Source organism: Nipponia nippon, unplaced genomic scaffold (assembly GCF_047370975.1).
Source record: "Nipponia nippon isolate SJK-2023a ecotype South Korea unplaced genomic scaffold, ASM4737097v1 scaffold_6, whole genome shotgun sequence".
Taxonomy (NCBI): Eukaryota; Metazoa; Chordata; class Aves; order Pelecaniformes; family Threskiornithidae; genus Nipponia; species Nipponia nippon.
The window spans coordinates 56,092,566-56,112,256 of NW_028262380.1; the positions used below are offsets into that span (position 1 = coordinate 56,092,566).

The window sequence follows — 19,691 nt, forward strand, 5'->3', positions numbered from 1 at the left end:
TCAGTGCACATAAGGGAATGAGACAGACCTTCTCTCTCAGCTTCATTTTGCAAGCTGCACTGGGCACATGTGAAAGCAGATTCAAATGCCACATGTTGCTACTTTGCATTACATAGAATTAAGCTGACTACAAATCCAAGGGAAAAAAAGCACTGGTTTTTGATCAGATTAAATTTTCCAGAAGGACTCTGGATCAGGGAAGTCTCTTTCCCCCTTCCCCACAAAAGAAAAGTTTGATCAAGATTCTGAAAAGTCAAAAAACCTCCTCTTTATATTATCACTGGAGTGGAAGGAAAAGAAATAGCATTACCCAGTTCCACAAAAACAGACCAGGGAACAAGAGCATTAAGGAGCATTCTCCTTTAATAATTCCAGCAAGTCTGCTGGAAAGCCCCTAGGCATTATAACACACTTCAGAGTTGTAGCTGTTAACACATTCATGAAAAGCATTGCTAATAAGGCAAGAGGGGTTTTTTTTTGTTTGGTTTGGGTATTTTTGGTCCACCAGCTTCTTGGACTACCACAAAAAAAATCCCTATCTCTGTGCTTTTAGTGCAGTGTAAAAAGCAGGTGGTCTCTCCTTTTCTTGCAGGAGTACTTTGACAAAAACAACATTTGAGTAGTATCTCAGATATTACAATCACCAGTGAGCTTAGAAATGTTAACTAATAAAGTTCAATATGCAATATGTGTAACATTTTCTCTCAGATTCTTAATTGTATTTTCAGAATACACAGTGCAAGTTCCCCGTGTTACTGCAGTGGGGAGATTCTCTTTTCAAGGTAAGCCCCCTACGCCTACTGCAGAGGAAGGGCTTTGGCCTTCATATTAAACTCTGACAGCATTGAAACAGTATCCTGCCAGCCTGAACTTTTAACAGTTGAATTTAGTCAGTGAACACTGGTGGAGCTGTTTTGGGTAACATTGGATTTCTGCCTCAACTTGATCCTGCTTGGCTGCCAGGGTCACTTTACTGAAATCCTAGATACTCGAAACCCCATAAACAAACTACACAAGATCAGAATGCTCCAACCATGGTTAAAGGTAAAAGTCAAACCCATAGTGAGCCTGAGGAAGCCAACATCCACAATACTTTCTCATTTTAAAATTATAAGTAAATTTAACTTTTACAAATAAGAAGCCTGATTTTAACTAGACACGTTCCATTATCTTTGAAATCAAATAATTTCTATTAATGCTTCGGTAAATATTGAAAAGCTTAAGCAATAATTTTAAAAACATGGCAGTTGTTACAGAAACACAAAAGATTGTACGTTTCCCCCTGTGCTTTCTGATTACTGATAAATCATACTCAGTAGCATTTATTCTTTAATTCCTCCCCCCACATACATATGTATTTAATATATATGAATATATATGAAATTGCGTACAGTGTCATTCACAAACCAGATAAATGAAGCTGTGTGCAATTTTTTAAGGTAATCGTATTTTTGGGCAGTCAGCCTATGTCATTCCTATAAAATTTAACAGTATGTTAGCAAAACAGAGTTCTGGAATTCAGTTTATTCATTGCCTTAGATCCCTGGGTCAGGATCTGTTTTGTTCCAGAGTATGAGACTTTATAATAATAGGTTTGTGATTCATAAATCAAAGCTACCATGTGCTATCACAATAAAATCAGACAAACTCTTGTAGAAGCAGTCCTTTTCAGAGAAACTTAGCCTTGTGCTGTAGCATGAACTGTATTGGTAGTTGAGAATCAAGCAATAGAATACCAAAGCCTAGCACCTAGCATACAGATTTGACAACGTTAGTACATGCATACTAGTACACCTCTTTGAAGAGGAATATATTGGCTCTATCTAGAGTGGTAAAATCCACTCCCTTTGCTTGTGTGCCAGAAGTGAAGTGTATTTGTGAAGATCCATCTGTGTATTTAAGAATACTTCTTCCGCATATACCCCCATCCTTGCCTACCGGAGTGATGTCCTTGCATCATACTTTCTGTATGTGGAAAGGGGGGGGGGGGGGGGGGGGAAATATAGTCATGATACTTCCAAGACCATTTTAGGAGTGATCTATACCATTAATGAAACAGGTCTGGCCTCCATTTCTCAGTTCTTTCGTACTAGTTAATGTACTTATTTTCTAGCTGATTGTAAAAGTATATGTGATTCTCTATGCTCTCTACATGCTGTAAGCTTTAGTCTTAACCATTAGAGCAAGCACCTCTCCATCATTTCTGCTTCATGAAGATGGTGTCTATAATCGTTATGTGCTTAAACAAAAAGATCCACCTCCCAAACTCCACAAAGTAGCCAAACCTACTGCTCCTAATAGTATCTATTGCCCTGCCTTTTGTGCTATGATCTACTGTTTTTCCAGATTCTAATAGCCTAACTTGCCCAGGATCTGGAAAATGGACATAGCAGTTGCACAAAGCAGCTGTGCACGTACACTGACTCTTTGCTATATGCACAGAAGTTTCATGTGCCCATACACCATGTATCTACAGTGTGTTTGACTGTCTTGCACCATCCACTTTGGATCTGTAAGTGTTGTGAGGCTTGGGACATTTTTTTTTTTTTTTTCAACAATTCAGACTGTTTTTCTACAGCTACATTTTGCTAATGATAGTACAGAGCAGAAAGAACTTACTTTGAAAGCACATTCTGCTTTGCAAATTACAAGTACAATGTGCAACTAATATAGAAACGTCCACTGCCAGTAACAAAATGATTCGTGTTCAAATCTTCAAATTTGCTATTATTTCTGATTTCTTCTGTTTAAACCACGCTTAGTTCAGGATCCTGTGGGCTGATTTAATAGTACTTGCTCCATTTTCTGTAGATAGTCTGTCCATGGTAGTAGGAAATCTAATGGTGAATGTTTAAATTCCAGATACTTTGCAGGATGACAATAAAGGTCGTATTTATCTCCTTTCACTCAGATTTGCTTAAAACACAACTCAGATTCTGTACCTTAAATAATAGTCTTTGCCCTCTGAAACCTTAAATGTTAAATTGCTATTCTTTCATGTTTTTGGAGTAACCATAAAATGAAGCCGCATGAAGTATGTTTTACCCCAGCGTTTCGCTATTTAAGGAAAAGTGAATCGGTAAGATCAGTCTATAAAGAGATCATATAGCAGTAGAAAAGCACCAAATTTGTTTTGAAAGACATCATGTGAGCGATCTAAATCTTTGCAAGCTATCTTAACTGAGAAAGATGATCCTCATTTTTTGCCTTTTATACTATTAATTTCCATTTGCAGGCAGGGTCAATCACAAGCTCCATCCTCCATCGATGATTAGTTCATTACCAGTCATGTAGGCAGACTGAAATTACATAAAGAGTAACATTAATTTAACTAATTTTTTGTAGCTAGTAAGTACAGGGAAACACTTTATCTTTAAATTCAAAAAACTATCTTCTTTTTACACAAACTTTTGTTTTACAAAAATATCTGAATAAATAGAATATAAACAAACTTAGAAATGGAAGCCCTTCAGCTAATTCAGGGGAGTGTAGCAAAAGTATTATTAGTGGCATTCAGATGAGAATGCATCTTGAGTGTACAAATTCATATAAGCTAGACCTTCAGATCTCACCTGCGAGAATTATACCTCACACTATGATGTTATTAACTGTGTTCAGCTGAGCAGAATCTGACCAGATCAGCTGATAATTATAAGGGGACCTAACTGAAAATTTAGATGGTGCGGAAAAGTGAGGTAAGCCACTGATGAGGTGACATTCTTCTCTGTATGCCAGTACTGAAGCATACTGGAATGTATCAGAAAACTGGAATTCTTTCTACACATGGTTGGAAACCCTATGACCCGACTGGAAAGAAATCAGTAGCTTTACAGAAACACTAAAACTAAGATGAAGATGAGAAACAGATTACTGGTAGATAGCAACATTAAGACTGAATTCATTCCGTTAAAGTATTCTGTTATGCTCAGTAGGACTGCTGGACAAGTCCAGAGGAATCCAGTCCAATTTTAGATTCACAGTAAATTTATGGCATCTGAAATAACCTCGATGTGTGCTCATTAGTGTTGGTGGTATTTGCAGTGGTCATTAAGTTTGGTCTGTAACATCCTCAGTGGGTCTATTGTTTTCCTTATGCTGAAAGGGTAGATTTACTCTGAGCATTAGCACTTTTAGCTAAAATCTCCAGCAGTTCTACACAAATATTTGCCCTTGAATAGCGAAGGTAGGTGATGAGTATAATTCTACCTCCTTAAAACATAATCTAGCTGTAGTACAAACTTGGAAAAGCAGACAAGCCCATTTCTCCTATCACTCAGGATGAACTGGGGTCGATTTGCTGAGATGACATGAGGCACCAGGCTATGGTACCAAATACATGGTGCCTTAACAATCACGGCCAACATTCAGAGTACTTTTTGTATCGTAGGTTAAACTCAGGAAAAGATCATCAGCTTTTTCTTTCTGTAATAATCCAGCTCAAAACCAACATAGATCCTCCTAAACCAAAAGCCCTCTGTTGTGATGCAGCAAAGTAGATTCTGTGAGAGGGAATTTTATCTTTCCGTACTTACTTCATCAGAGGCCAAGTACACAAAGAGATGGGCCACTTCTTCAGCAGTAGCCATCCTACCAGTCTTCTGTCTGGCTAGAAAGTCTTTCAATGCCTAGATATATAAGAACATTTGGTATCTTAAAAACACAAAACAATTATTTTAATCCAATTAGTCTTACATGTACAAAGCAATACTGGAAACAGGCCATAAGTCATAACTTCCTTTAGTACACTGGGTAGGGAATTTATGCTAGAAAAAGAAATTGGAAGATTAACAGTAGTATGAATTTCAGCTTGAAAAAAATAGTAGGAGACTGGACCTACATCTCTGGTTCCAGAATAAAGCCAACAGAAGTCCTTCTTCCTTTGGTGGTAGATATTGCCAGGCCCTTCAAATGAGGGCTCACAGTTATCTAGTCAGTATGGTTAGGGATCCCAAATAATCTTGAAATGCATAGGCCAGAATGCCCCTTTATCATGGTTTTGCACTAGTTTGTGGCTGCCACGTGCCACGGCAAAAAATGTCTGCTACTTTTGCACTAGATACTGTAACCAATGGTTGCAAATACTTCCATGGATGACAGACCCTCTGTATTCACTAAGTAACAGTATCCTTCTGAGGCATTTTAAGACTTATGTCTTGAGTACAAACTGACCAAACTATCAAAGGAGACACTACTATTATCTTACCATATGGTTATGGTACTCTGAAGTAGGGGACATTCTTGAATCTGGGTAGAAATGCCTTATTTTTTTTTTAAGGGAGTTAAATATATGTATGCACATGATCAAACTAATACAGTGCTTTCTCACCTGTTCTGGGTTAGGCCGCGCTTGGATTCTTTCCTGTAAAGATGGTGTGTCAACAGTTCCTAAGCAAAATTTTAAATTCAATGTTAAACAACTGCATCAACAATCACGTCCAAAAATGCAGTTCCTTGGTTCTATTTGTACGACTTAACACTTATGTTTAACTTCATAATATGATTCAGGATTGTGCTGTTTTGGCTGAGACAGAGTTAATTTTTTCTGTAGTAGCTAGTATGGGGCTAGGTTTTGGATTTGTGCTGGAAACAGTGTTGATAACACAGGGATGTTTTCATTATTGCTGAGCAGGGCTTCCACAGGGTCAAGGCCTTTGCTGCTGCTCACCCCACCCCACCAGCGAGCAGGCTGGGGGTGCACAAGAAGCTGGGAGGGGACACAGCCAGGACAGCTGACCCCAACTGACCCAAGGGCTATTCCATACCATATGACGTCATGCTCAGCCGATAAAGCTGGGGGAAGAAGAAGGAAGGGGGGGGCATTCAGAGTGATGGCGTTTGTCTTCCCAAGTAACCATTACGCGTGATGGAGCCGTGCTTTCCTGGGGATGGCTGCACACCTGCCTGCCCATGGGAAGGAGTGAATGAATTCCTTGTTTTGCTTTGCTTGTGTGCACAGTTTTTGCTTTACCCGTTAAAGTGTCTTTATCTCAACCCACGAGTTTTCTCCCTTTTACTCTTCTGATTCTCTCCCCCATCCCACCGAGAAGGAATGAATAAGCAGCTATGTGGTGCTTAGTTGCTGGCTGGGGTTAAACCATGACAAGGAGAAAGACTGCAAAACTATCGAACATAGCATAGGACTTTAAATTTCAATTAAAGGGAAGACTTTTGAGAATCAGATTCAGTACTTTTCAAATGGTTAAACAGTGGCTAAGCCTGTTAGCTAGCCCTTGTCTGCTTCTGACTTCCAGACTAAAGAGACTAAATATACAGCTTTACTGTAGAAGTAACAACTTTTCTATTTTAAATCTCAGAAGTGTTTCAAGCATGTCCTGTTCTTTTTGATTGCTGGTAACTTCAGTTGCCACTTGCAAGTCTATTCTTTGTCAATAACAAACTAAATTGGGCCTTCTAGCACCTGCTCCTAGTTTACAAAGTAATGTAAGAATACTTACCAGGACATATGCAGTTGCATCTGATGCCTTGTTCAATGAAATCAGCAGCCACAGACTTTGTTAGACCAATAACTGCTGCCTTTGAAGTACTGTAGACACATCTGTTCACAACTCCTAACAGAAGGTCAGTGTGAAGGCAGTGTAGAAACATATTTAAAAAAACAAGAGAGACCCAAGTTTGTTCAATATGCACCTGCTGCTGGACTCCAGCACCTGTAGTCTCTCATAAGGGTGGGCTAACTAGAATGCTGACTGCCAGAATTCTACTCAAGCATACGCCAGAACAAAGCACACGATCTTTCATTAGTGTAAGTTTGGGGGGTTAGTCCAGAAAAGTTAACAAAGCAAACAAAGGTCTAAGAACAGCAGAGACCCATCTGTTGTTCACCGTCAGGTTTCCTTGGGAAGCATAGCTGTAGCACTTAGGTAACTGTCATTTCTTCATTGTTTCTCTGAAGAACGTATGTAGAAAGATATCACTGGAAGTAATTCCTTTTTAGTTAATGCAAACTGGTAAAAAGAATGCTACAAAACATTCAGGACACAGATTCAAAAGCTCAAAAGCAAGGATCTTAATGTTTCTGCAATTTCCCATCTGTCTCCTTGTGTGTGTACGTATCAGTCAGTGTGTTCACTTTTTTTAATTGCATCTCTCCACAGGATTGGCAGTGTCCTCTAAATTCAAAGTTGTGCAATACTTATTTTACATTCCCATCATTTTAAAGATTTATTATATAAGGAACTCTCTAGCAAGCTACTGACCTTTAATGCTGGATGCCACAGAAGACATATTTATAATATTGCCAGATTTCTGTTTAAGCATCTGCAAAAGAATACTTATGTCATTCAAATGCAAACTATTTTGTCATCTACAGGTCCAGCAAAATAGCCCGTAACAACCCGCAGACCAGCCCTACCTGCAACTGATATGCACACTAACAAAGCTTAATTGGCATGAATAGGTGCTTATCTCCTTTTGATCTAATTGACTGAAGTAGTAAAGCAGAATCTGAAATTCTCACTAGTTTCTCCTAAGTCATCTCAGGGTGAAGACTATGACAGGAAAGGATGTTTTTCCTAGGTAGCCACCTCTGAATCATTGTCCTCTTGTCACCACAGTAAGTTACCCTACATAGACATCTGCTCATGCCATCTACCAATGCACTAATTCACTTCTCCATTGCTTTGGAGAAGACTAAAACACAACTCTCTAGCATCTTTGAATTGTAGCTAAATTTCTTTAAGTTATAACCTTTTTAGCCATCTCAAAACCTGAGATGCCTGAAGTTGTTATAAAGAGCCTTTAAAAATGAATATCAGCTAAGGAAAAAGGAAAAAAAAACAACACACCACAAAAACCAACCAAACAAAAAGGACTGGAACAACACTGAAAAGAGTAGTCATCATCCAGTCACGGGCACAGCTTCTACTTCTGGCCTTCACATTTACAGGAATACAAACACCTTATTCAGTCCACAAATTTTTGTAGTCCCAAACTTAGTTACTACATCAAACAAGTGTCCTCAAGCTGCTAGACTGTCTGTTTGGATTGTTGTTCTGATATAACCAGCATGCTGGCATCAGTGGCACGGAATTGCTTCACAAGATAGTTTCCAGATTTGCATAAAATTCATATTAATATACATATTTTATACATATTTGGTAGCAGTGGTATTGTGCAGCTGTGTGCTACAGTATAATGCGGTAGCACTGTATTGCAATGGCTCCCTCGCTACTCTGCATTTGAAGGGTTTTAGTTACAAATTACATAGGGCAAAAAGCCCGAATTCATCTTCTCTACCATATCCTTTAGATAGATTGTCTACTTGAAGGACTTACACAAGGCAGTGACTGCTTTAGAGTAGAATCGCTGTAATCTAAGGGCCTCCCCTATACAAAGCAGCATACTTACCTTTTCATCTCAACCTCCAGGCTGTCCCAGTGGCAACAACTTTGACCTCTCACAATTTAAACACCATGCAGCAGAGACCAAAAAGTATGGGCAACCAAGCCTTACCTTCGGAAGGAATGTCTTGATCATTAGATACATGCTACGAACATTGAGGTTCATAGTGAAGTTCCAGTGTTGCTCCTCACACTCCAGAATGGTTCCATGATGAACAAACCTAGAATATATGCATGAAGTGGATTACTGTCTGCGGTTTACATTTCTATAACTTTTTATGCCTATTTTTCCATTGCTATTTTGTAATAGCTACACCTTCCAACCTTGAAAAGGAGGGGCAAGAGCTCTTTTGAAAAAAGCAAGCAACAGTATGTTTCTCCTGATGAGTACCAGGGACACAAGACAGATCTGGTAAGTGCAAAGAAACATTTGGTAATAGGGAAATTAAAAAAGACAGCACACTGGCAGACCATCAACTTTGCTCACTGTTGTGCCAGGAGGGCCAAAGCCATCAGTACAGGGCACCCATAGAGCGGGGGAAACAAATTCCAGAGCCATTCTACCTTGGCCTGGGTAACACAGCTACGCACAGGAAGTTCGGTGTTGATGAGAACACATGAAAATTTATATTAAAGATATAAAATGCATTAAAACAAAAGAAATAAAACGCATTTAACTAAAAGAAACTACTTCTGGAGGACAGAGGAAACTGGAAAAAGAAGTAGGATCAAACAGAAGCTGGTTACCCTGCAATGTTACAGAGGACATCAATCCTTTCAATCTCCTTGGCCAGATTTTCTATCTGCTCCTTTTCGGTGACATCCAGAACCCGTATTTGAATGCCTGGAAGAACATGGTATTCATTTCAGTCTATTTGGCTAAGGATCAGCAGTTTATTTTTCTGAAGTGCCGAGGACTGCATCTACGATTCGAGCCAGTGGCTTGCCAGGAACAGTCCCCTCTCCGTGGCTCACCAGTACACGGAGACTCGCTGAGTGAGAGCTACACTTAATGATTAAATTAGTGAAATCAGGACAGCAATGGACAGCATGGCATGCTATTGAAAATTTCAGAAGGGAATTATAAAAAGATCAACTGATTTGATTGCCATACAGCATCACACAAGCAGATGAGCTAATGTCATTTACCATAAAACCATTTCAAATAAATTTGAATTCCACTGTGCTCCCAAACTGAAAAATTACAGAGCCTGTATAATCATAACAAGCTTTCATGCCCACTATTCTAGAATAATAATTAACTTGAAACTAGTTACATGTCACATATACTCACAACCACATTACATGCCATCTATCCATGTGTAGTTGAGGATATGATGAATCAGCTTTATACCATTTAATTAATGAGAAAAAGTGATTTTGCATAAGCCAATAACTTATATAACCTGGAATGAGGTCATAGCCATGATAATAGAAATGAAGAGGAAGTGTAACAAATTGATGGCTTCTATCACACAGGCTAGTTTAAAAATATGATGCTTATGGTTTTGCAATTATTTGTTTATAATCAAACAAAAGAGGGCTGGAAACATGTGGCTTTTCACTATAAGCTTCTGTGTATTTCAGCCTCTGACAGCTGTCACTGTCAGTGCTCATAGCACCAGCTGTGCCTGTACCATACCTTCAAGAAAGCCACTGATAAAAAAACAAACAAACAAAGCCAAAAAACCAAAAAACCCACAAACCACCTTCTATTTTGTTCAGAGAAGTTATCTGTGAAAGATTGAGAAACATAATTGCTGCAAAACAGGGTCAGGCTCAACTCTTCCAACCACTTTTCAATAGAATCGGCCCCTGTAACAGAACTGCTTCAGGGCCAACCACAGCGGTGCCAGCCCCTGGCCAGAAGTGAAAAGAGCAAAGTAGAACTACTCTCCCAGGTGAGCTATAATACGATATGATATAATCCACGTGGTATTTTATCTCATTTTACTGAAGTAGCTGCCAGTAATCCAAGACAACTAGCTTCTCTCACCCACGTCAAGGCTAAATCCTTACTATGGAAGAGGCATGCTTCATGATACGCTTTGCCTGTGCTCTCGCTCCATACTGAGCCCCCTTCTTAAATACATGAACTTTTCATCCAGAGGAAACCTGGATGAGTGGAAAAGAAAGAGTCAGGGTGTGCTGCAGCAGTTCCCTTCGTGGGTACAGTTAGGGTCCCAGGACACTAAGACTTGCTGCTGATCACCCTTTTGCCACAGCTTGAGCAGGGCATATCCTGCATCTAGGACGAAGGGTCATCTAGTGCAGAGCACAGCTGTGCCGCAAAACATTGTATTTTTACAAGTTATTCACGCGCAACTAGTGACACACAGTCTAACAAATGTCTAAAACTACCTGTTGAGAGACTGTAGAGAACGGAGCCAGACTTCTCAGAGGCCCATTGCGGAAGGATGAAAGGCAACAGGAAGAAGTTGGAAAGTCTGACTGAATATAAGGTGTGTTTGGTTTTTGTGGGGTTTGGTGGGGGTGTTTGCTGTTTGTTTGGGGTTTTTTTTCTGTTTTTTAAATATCATTATTATTTTAAAACCATGAGGGCAGTCGCACTAGAATGGGGGCCTACAGAGGAAATTCCATCCTTGGAGATGTTCAGAACTTGACGCAGCACAGGCCTGAGCAGCCTGCTCTAACTAGAGTCACGTTCAGCAGTAGGCAGGACTAAATGACCTCCAGAGGTCTCATCCAGTGTACATGATTCTATGAAATACTGTAAAGCTGTCTGTAAAGCATCTGAGCGATATCTAAATTATGGGAGAATGTGATTTGAACTGACAAGTCCATGAACAGGTTTTACATGCCTTAGTTAAATGATATAGTCACTTTTGAAGAGATTTGTGCATAATGATGCAATTAAACTACAGGCTGGTGATTAACATCAGCACTGGAATTACCTCTCCTGGATAAAATTCAAAGACTACAATGTGCCTAGCCTTGATAAATTATAGCTTAACTAATCATGTGTCAAGAGGATAGAAATGGCTCTGAGTATGTGGAAAATTACCTCTTCCCTTGTGAACACACTAAGCAGAGGGAAAAAAATGCACAGTTCAAAATGTGACACTTTCCTAAACACCCTCAGAATGAACCTGGAAAGTCCTAAAGTTCCTAAAGAATTACAAAGGGATTGCTTGTGTTGAACTCCAGTCGGTGCAGACCGATGTTCACTCTAAAAGCTGTGCCAGAGAAAAGTGGTTTTGCATATTTGACTGTCACCCTGTAATAGGAATTCATTAAATCCACTTCCTTCCATCAGATTAAGTTGGGAGCATTTTCAGTTGTGAAATATACCGAAGTCTTATTTTTTATTTCAGGATAGAAAAAATAATTTTTTAATGTAATGTCCCACCCTTGTGTCACTTATGAATAAGTAACACAGCTATGCAGAATCTGCTCCTTGAACTGTGTTCCTGTGATATCAGTAGCAAAGCAACCTTCAGGCCTGAGCATTTGTACAAACAGAATAGGCTTATCTAGTGTTGGTGGGATGAGTTTCTGAATTCTACCAGACAGCTATCCTTTTAAGGCATTCCTTAGTAAGCATGGACCATGGAAACGCAAGACACTAGATCTACTTTTTGTGTAGCTGGATGTTAGTTATTCTGATCAGAGAAAAGCATTCCATGCCTTTTAGAGTGATGTTTGACAATCAGCCTAGCGGTCTCAAAAGGGAATTCAAATGGGTGCCATTCTGGGAAGCAGAAATTAACTGCTTCTGTGACACAAGGAACTCAAAGTTATGCCACGTGGCTGGAATAATACTCTGATATGCTGATGCTGCAGTATTTTACACGCTAAATCGCCGCCGTTCCGCACCACAGAATAAAGCGATGCCAACATCTAAAGAATTGCTCTGGATATTTTCCATTTTTTCTGGCCTTTTGAAGTTTGCCCTATCCTCAAATTATATTTCAGCCAGTCTACAACAAAACTTGCGAGAGCTGAACTAATGCCTACTGTAGGTCACTTACCTGGATATTTCTCCAGTTCTTGCAGCTTAGACTCATTGATGTCTGTAGCAATGACTTTGGCTCCTTCTTTAGCAAAAGCCTGAAGAATACAAGCGAGAGAAGCAGTTGATATTTAGATATTCCAGATCTCACCAGAAATAAAATCTGTTTTCTTCTCATTTCCTTTTTGGCTTGAAAGAAAAGTTGGTTGAAGGCAGCTGATCTCTCACTTTTCATTCTGGGTGTGTCAGGAAGAAACGGACATCAATTACAACACATCCTGGGGACAATTAAGTAACTATACATCATATAAGACAGATTTAAGATCTTTTCCTTAAAGTAAGGAAGGCATAAATAAAGTATGAGAACAGTAACCACACTAAGACAACTATCGTTATTTCCCTTATTAGCTGCACGTGCGCTAGCAAGCACGTTACAAACACGTAGGGCTAGAATTGTCTGTATTGTTGGATTTAAATGAAGTTATGGGATTTGACAGGTAAAGGCACAAGTCATAAAAAAGGAATGGTGGTATATAAACTTTATGAAAATCCTTTGCATCCAAGTCATTGGAATAGAGCAATATTACAGGAAGCACGACTTTCCTTTGATACTTAACGAGAGGTATTCCTTCATTCTTGATGCTCCCCTCAAAGCCTGCTTTCTCTGCATTGTGATTACTGCTAAATCAACAGCTATGCTAACAAAGCAACCTCCGTGTCAAAAGTATTCTGACATCTCAGACAATCTTCAAAATAAGCGTCGAGTGCAGCTTAAGATGATAGCGGCATTAAACGTGCCAGCCTTCTGTGGCTTGTGGGGTACTTACAAAGTGAAGTAATCAGGAAAATTACCTCCTCCTCCGACAGAGTGCTTTAATGTACGTGAGTGCCAAGATCAGCAGTTTTCTGCATTCTTAACTGCGTGCATGAGAAACTAACTAGTCTGGCAAAAATCCTACTTACAGGAGCTTTTCCTGGCTTGTTGATTACATTAGAGAGAGAGAGATAACTCTACTAGTTTCTCTATCTGCTATGGAGGAAGGAAACAGTAGGGGAAGAACAGGTCAAAAAGGAATTAAAAATTAACCAGAAAGTTAATACATACGTTGAGTTCTGCTTAACAGTAATTAAATACAATTTGTAAAGGATTTCTCACAGTTCCTCATTGTGAACAAGGCTGTAGCTGTGCTGTTAGTATCACATAGACTTGGTTACATCAACTATTAGTGTAGATAAAACATCTTGGCTTTACCATAGGGGATGTTTGCAGTATCCAGCCTTAGAACAGGAAGTATTCCCTCTATCCTCCTTATCTTCCCCCAGAACAAAGCAGCAGAGATATTGGATTAAAAGTATAGACAGTACAACCATATATTGTTAGAAAAGCAGTTGCAGCTGTTCTCAAATCTTGCCCTTATCTTTGCCCAACGTCACCCTTCGGAGCTGAAGACTTTCAGAAATTTAAACAGCACAAGGCATGCATGATACAGTATAATGACTATATTATTCCCTGAATTTTTCAATGTGTAGCTCTGGCTTCATCTATGATTTATTAATTCAAGAACTTGTTTGGTGCAGGTGTCATTGGACAAGGTAGCATTAGAGAACAAACATTTTCCAACTTACTACAGCAGCTGCTCGTCCAATCCCCTGCGCTGCCGCAGACAGCAGTATGATCTTCCCATCAAGCCGACCCATACTGCTGACCTGTGCAGACGGAAGATGTCACAGAATCTTTAACAAAAAGATGAGCCAACAACACTCCCTGGCTATCAGATGCAAACGCATTCCAAAAATTAGACATGATTCAGAGTACCTCTGCCATCAAACCACGTCACAGATTGTCCTGTTGGGCTGCAGTGTGACCCTGAGTCATCCCGGGTTCTGTGAGGGGGACTGCCTCAACCTTTTTTTTTTTTTTTTTTTTCTCTCATAAGGACCTTAAAAAGATCGAAAGGCATTTGAGCTCAAAAGCCAAGCTTTATTACAACAGAAACTGGACATGTTCCTTAAACAGGAAAAAAAAGTCAAGATGAAACAGAATTGTAGTACAGTAGTTTGTAATCTAGTGTTTCCACTGTCCATTGTGTTCTTAGAAAGCAGGTCTGTCTTCTATTCCTCTCTAACTACAAACTCATCAACTTCCCAGATTGCCGTAAATTCCACGCAATACCCTGGCTGCGGTGTCTGCTCTGAATTGTCTTAGGAATCTTCCAGCACAGCAGATTCCCAGCGCCAACAAGGCAGGAGGGGAGGGGGGGGATGAAGCTCTGTCCTGTCTTGCCTCTCGCATTGCTTGCTCTCGGGGAGCGCGCTTGGAGCGAGCGGTAGGGAACCTCTAAGAGGTTCCGCCTTACTCTGTGTGTGGCAGCCAAAAGGCAAAATGTAGCCCTCTTCTGCCCAAGCACGCGCTTTCGAATGCTGCGTTATGTTTAAAGAAATACAGCATGTAAAGTTGCAGACAAACAAATGCCATCCTCTCACTCCTATGGATTCAAAAGTTTCCAGTAGGATTTTTGGTTATTTAAGGAATAGACTACTTAATAGGATGTTTCAAAGAACTGCCTATAAAGTAAGGTCCCGTCAGAGTGCGATATCTGGTGTTTGTTAACTGGGTTCCCAATAAGCAAAAAACTTTCTGCACTTTTGTGATCCACAGAGCAAAATCTGTTTATTTAGCTATGAGTGTAGAAAGGTGTCCCAAGAACCTGCAGTCTTTAAATATATACATGAATCCAGCATGCTGAGTACTTCACTGAAAAGTTAAGAGGAAGATGCCATGATGTCCCCTAGGTTAGCAGCCAACGCTATCATCTAGAGGTGCTCAAATCCATGCTGTGACTCAGATTACCGAGTTTAGTGTCCTACATCTTAGACCAGATTATTAAATTTCTCTGATTTTGACCAGAAATTCTGTTTTCTCAGCAGCTTTTCCTGACAAAAGTTGCAGCAAAACTAATGTTTCCCTGAAGATTACGGATTCAACAAATCGGACTTCTTCTGAAGCAGTTTAACTGAAAAATTCTTTCCCTTCTAACACGAATAACTCAGTCTGGCTTTAAATCAAAAGAGATAATGTTACAGACCATATTTCAAGACATTGAAATGTTTCACTGTAGGTTTTCCCCCCATAACTGGGACGCACACGTGCACACACACACAAAGAAACAAGGCACAAACCAAAAGAACAGTCTCCTAAGCAAACAGTAACCGAGTAATTAGGGGAAAGCACAATATCCTAAAAATCAGTTTTTAGGTTGGCTAGTAAAAAGACATCTCTTCAGCTGTCTCTAATGGTAGGCTATGTAAGCTTATACGAGATTAGACCTGTTTTAGCATCACCTATCAATGCAAAAAGGTTAAAAATACCACATTAACCAAGCAGAATGAAATTACACACACAGCTAGGTTGCATTGTCTCTGATGTACCAAGCTTTCCAAAATGCAACTCCTCAAACGCAACATCCTGGGAAAGGTTCTCTTAATTGTAGCAAGTCCCGAGTATCTCAACAACGAGCTCAAAGTGCTCGCTCGAGGCAGAGGAAGCTCTTTCTTACTCTCTGTTGTCACATACATCTTTTCAGTGGGGAAAAAACCTGATCGGTCCAAGTACTTCCCCAAATCACCTTAACACTTTGGAAGCAAAATGCACTCTAAGTACATTTTTCAATCCAACAATCAGCTTTTATGAACATTTGCCACACTGATTCTATGAAGCACTTAAGTATTAATATAGTCACTCACCAAGAGATCTCAAACAGCTTGGTATGTTTACTGACCTTTGTACAAAAGGAAGTTGTTTTACCTTTTTTTTTTTTGCTCTGCTTGTTGGGATTTGTAGTCTAACTGGTAAGTTTCTCTATATTTCGTAATTTCCTGCTGAAACATTGAGATGCTGCCATCTAGTGAAACTCAAGATTTTAAAAGTGCGATTTTTTTCCTACACAGGAAAGGACAAAAAGGGATCACCAGCATTAACTGGCCATTCTCCCTAAGGAATTGAAGAAATGAACAGAATCCCCACAAAAAAAAAAGCGGCCAAAACCATGTTTTTCCCAAGCAATCTCTCTTTAGCAATATAAGCTATCGAATTCCAAATTAGGACAATACTTGCGTGTTAAACTGGTGATTTACCAACTTCTCTTTTCTTTTTGTATCTAGTGGTTTAACTTACATTTGTTAAAGCAGAGTTAATATCAGACTGGAAGATTCTAGGACAAACTAATTTAGTTACAAGCTCACACCAGACCTAAAGCTACCCCGATAGCATTCTTAAAGAATTTGGAATCCTGCCTGAATCCTTTTCCACAGAAAAGCCACTTCTGTGGGTAAACTGGGACACACATACACAAAGTTCAGGAATATTAAGTTTATCTTGTCTTTCTGCTGAACTACAATAGCTTTCTAGGGGTTTGTAAATCAGCTCCCCAGTAAACAAAATCTTTAATGACTAGGTTTTCTAAAAGCATTTATCCTTCTGTCCCTAACCTTTTAGCTTACTGAATTCAGACACAGACCTGTTGCAATAGGTTCCTGTTTTTCAGCTCAGTCACCAGAAAAATCTCCAAATCTAGAAATGTTCCAAGCAAGCAATAATTAACAAAAAAAAACCCTTGAAATTGTCTATGAAAGAGGTAGATCTAGATATACACCTAGTTTCCCCCTTCTGGAAGGAAAAAGTCAGTTTAATTCATTTATTAGAACACCAAAATAGAGGGAATGAAAAAAAAAAAAGCTGGTAGCTAAAGGAAATATCTTTCAACCATATCAGGAAATTGAAAAAACAAACCAACCAACCTACACACACCCTCAACCAACCCCAAAACAAACCAAAACAGCCCAGCGCACAAACACTAGCACTTTGCATTTATCACTGTGAGGAAATAAATTGCTCCTACATACCTATGGCTGTGGTAGGAAAGGAGACGTTGCAGTGCTGAACTCGGTAATGGTATTTAGAACCCGCATGTTTTTGACTAGCACATGTTTTGACTAGACTTTAAAAGCTTCCCAAAATACATTCCAGGTCAGAGATTTAGAGGTAAATGCTTGCAATTTCTTAGTAGTTACAGTAGTTGGCAGAGTTTTCAGATATTCAAGGTAAATAGATAATTAGTTCTTTATTGAAGATCTCTGAAGTACCTCCCATCAGGTAGAAAATCCTTGTGTGACTCTTCCAGTTCCAGTAGCTGCTGAATGCCCAGGAACATGTCAATGTAACCATTTGCTTATCAGTTTGGGTAACCCAAAATGGAGTACTTGAGACCTAGCATCACTGAGAGCTTTATTCCTATAAAATAAGGATGATGCTTTTGATGCAGGTATCTTTCTTAGGTATGACTTTCTCATCTCACAATGATGATTTCATTCTTAACAGAGTTGACCTCAGGTTTTGAATGGCAAATTCCTATTTAGTAGGCAGGGGAGGGCACATGGGGAGGAGGATCTACCTTTTAGACTTCAAACATTTCCTGGCAGGGAAAGATTCAGTTAGAAAGAAGAATTAAACAAAACACTGGTGACATAGACTTGTCCAACAGCAAACTTCCGCACAAAGTAATTATTGCGGAAAGTTATAAAGGATACAGACAAGAAGCAAAATAATGATGGAAGTGGTGAGATTACTGTAAAAGATAGTCTTTAGACACTGCATACTGTAATCAACATCCTTAGATCATAGCACAAGTGAAGTGACCAGCAAAAATATTTTAAAATACTTAACACATTAAAGTTTATTGTCAAAACAAGCTTTCTTATACAAAACATACAAAAAAGTAGGTCTCACAATGCAGATAAGTCTGCCTTGCAGCCCTGATCGTCCAGTTTATTTTCCATTCACTAGAGTAGCAGAAAAGTGTCAGGTCCATTGCTTGCTATTAAAAAAATCCAACACTCAACTTCAGACAGGAACTAGAAGTATATTGAAAGATGATGCAAAACACAAAGTTACTGTTGGTACCATAATTGGCTGAGCTGCAGAAATATTGTAAGGAGTTTAAGAGGAACCCTTGATTGTGCGCCCTATATAGAGAAGTTAAAGTTGTGGTGAAAATGCAGTTTCTGTGGACTTAGAGAAAGCATGGTGCAAAGACCATAGGCTAAGAAACAAAAAGTATAGTTCTTCCCAGCTCAACAGCACTCTGAAGATACAAATATCGACCACCCAGAAGAGGGCTGTTTCAGGAATGACAGAATAAAAAGTTTAAGACTGAGAAGTTTCACAGCAGATTAGTTTGTGATCCATTCATATTTCCGTTTTTTTTCTTCAATACATTGCCTTTTCTTTCTTTGCCATCCAAAAAAAACCCCACCAAAGTAGAACATCATCAGATCAGCAGGTTGTGGGCAACATAACTGCTTTTCCATTTTCGTTCTTGTATTCCAGGCTTTTCCAGTTGTGGGAAGTAGCAACTCCAAGACAGCAAGGGATTATCACAATTCGTGGAAGAGGCTGATGGCTTTTGACCTGAAGTAATCATCTTTTGTATACGCAGATTCTGGCTGTAGCCACTGCAAAGGCAGCTTACAACAGAGCACCTTTATTGGGTGGTACAATCGGGGGCTTTATCTTTCTCTGAAGTTCCAAACCACTGCTTAAGATGCTCTTCTGTGGGCTCTATTCCCGCAGGTCGCATATCTATACAGAAGACAAGAACATTTAAAGTAACACTTAAACTTTCCAGTTAGACAAGCAGTAGGAATACAGCAATTTAATATTGACTAGTGTTTTAAATGTCAACTATGAAAGCTTGGCTCTGAGGAGCTTTGTATTGTGAGGAAGTCTGTACTAGTACCAGATTGCCCATCAACAAGAAACAGCAATGAGTCTCATTCATTCTGGAAGTCTGCCATTAATACCTTGAAAACTGGTTAACTCTTCAACATGTCTGCTGGGGCCTCCTGAAAGTTTTTAGAAGCAAGCGTAATGATGAGGGCAATAGCATTAATACACTAGTGGAGATCATTAGGAGGCTTCCCCAGAAGTCATCAGGCCAGATATAAGAAATCCTGAGTAGGGCTGAGGAACAGAAGTTATCAAAACAGCTATTACTGCAGCTGCAGCCAGGCAGACAAAGACTAAAGCCTACCATGTTGAAGTTTAGGGAAAAAAAGTTAACCAGCAGTTAACTTTGAATAGTTCTGCCAGAAGTCCGTGCTTAACCAATGTAAAGTTAAAAAGCAAAACATTTTAGAGCATCAGCTATCTAATAATGATATTCTGCTAATTCACTTTTTAAAGTCAGTCATCAACATTTCCACTGCAGGGAAAAAAAAGAAGTTGGTATAATCTTCAGGGGGTGAATGACTCATTTAAGTATTTAGGTTCTGTAGAGCATACAAACTTCACGAATCCAGCT

The 19,691-nt window shown here is 39.4% G+C and overlaps 2 protein-coding genes across 3 annotated transcripts in view; both read right to left on the reverse strand.

Annotated features, from left to right (window-relative positions):
• Positions 1-345: 345 nt before the first annotated feature.
• On the reverse strand, positions 346-16,125 carry BDH2 (3-hydroxybutyrate dehydrogenase 2). Of its 2 annotated transcripts, XM_087735535.1 has the most exons (11): positions 16,078-16,109; positions 14,150-14,273; positions 13,960-14,040; positions 12,353-12,431; positions 9,108-9,204; positions 8,473-8,581; positions 7,218-7,278; positions 6,456-6,569; positions 5,327-5,385; positions 4,533-4,625; positions 346-3,299 (listed from the first exon to the last, which is right to left on the reverse strand). In XM_087735535.1, exons 2-11 carry the CDS (start codon positions 14,156-14,158, stop codon positions 3,246-3,248), a joined length of 756 nt encoding a protein of 251 aa, XP_087591661.1. In that variant the 5' UTR covers positions 14,159-14,273; positions 16,078-16,109; the 3' UTR covers positions 346-3,245. The 2 variants fall into 2 exon arrangements, with proteins under 2 accessions (XP_087591661.1, XP_009472954.1); XM_009474679.2 differs by lacking the exon at positions 14,150-14,273 and having other exon boundaries at positions 16,078-16,125.
• A 1,946-nt stretch (positions 16,126-18,071) lies between these two features.
• The window catches only part of CENPE (centromere protein E), a 38,473-nt gene continuing 36,853 nt past the window's right edge, over positions 18,072-19,691 (reverse strand). The window contains exon 44 of the mRNA XM_087735533.1: positions 18,072-18,970. Coding sequence (XP_087591659.1) covers positions 18,873-18,970 — 98 coding nt within the window. The 3' untranslated portion in view covers positions 18,072-18,872. The remainder of the gene's footprint in view (positions 18,971-19,691) is intronic.

Coding starts and splice junctions, on each gene's coding strand:
- BDH2 (XM_087735535.1), bottom strand. Junction 9,205..12,352: donor AGAACTGGAGAAATATCCAG/GTAAGTGACCTA, acceptor ATGTTCTTCCAG/GCATTCAAATACGGGTTCTG. Junction 7,279..8,472: donor TCAAGACATTCCTTCCGAAG/GTAAGGCTTGGT, acceptor ATTCTTTTGCAG/ATGCTTAAACAGAAATCTGG.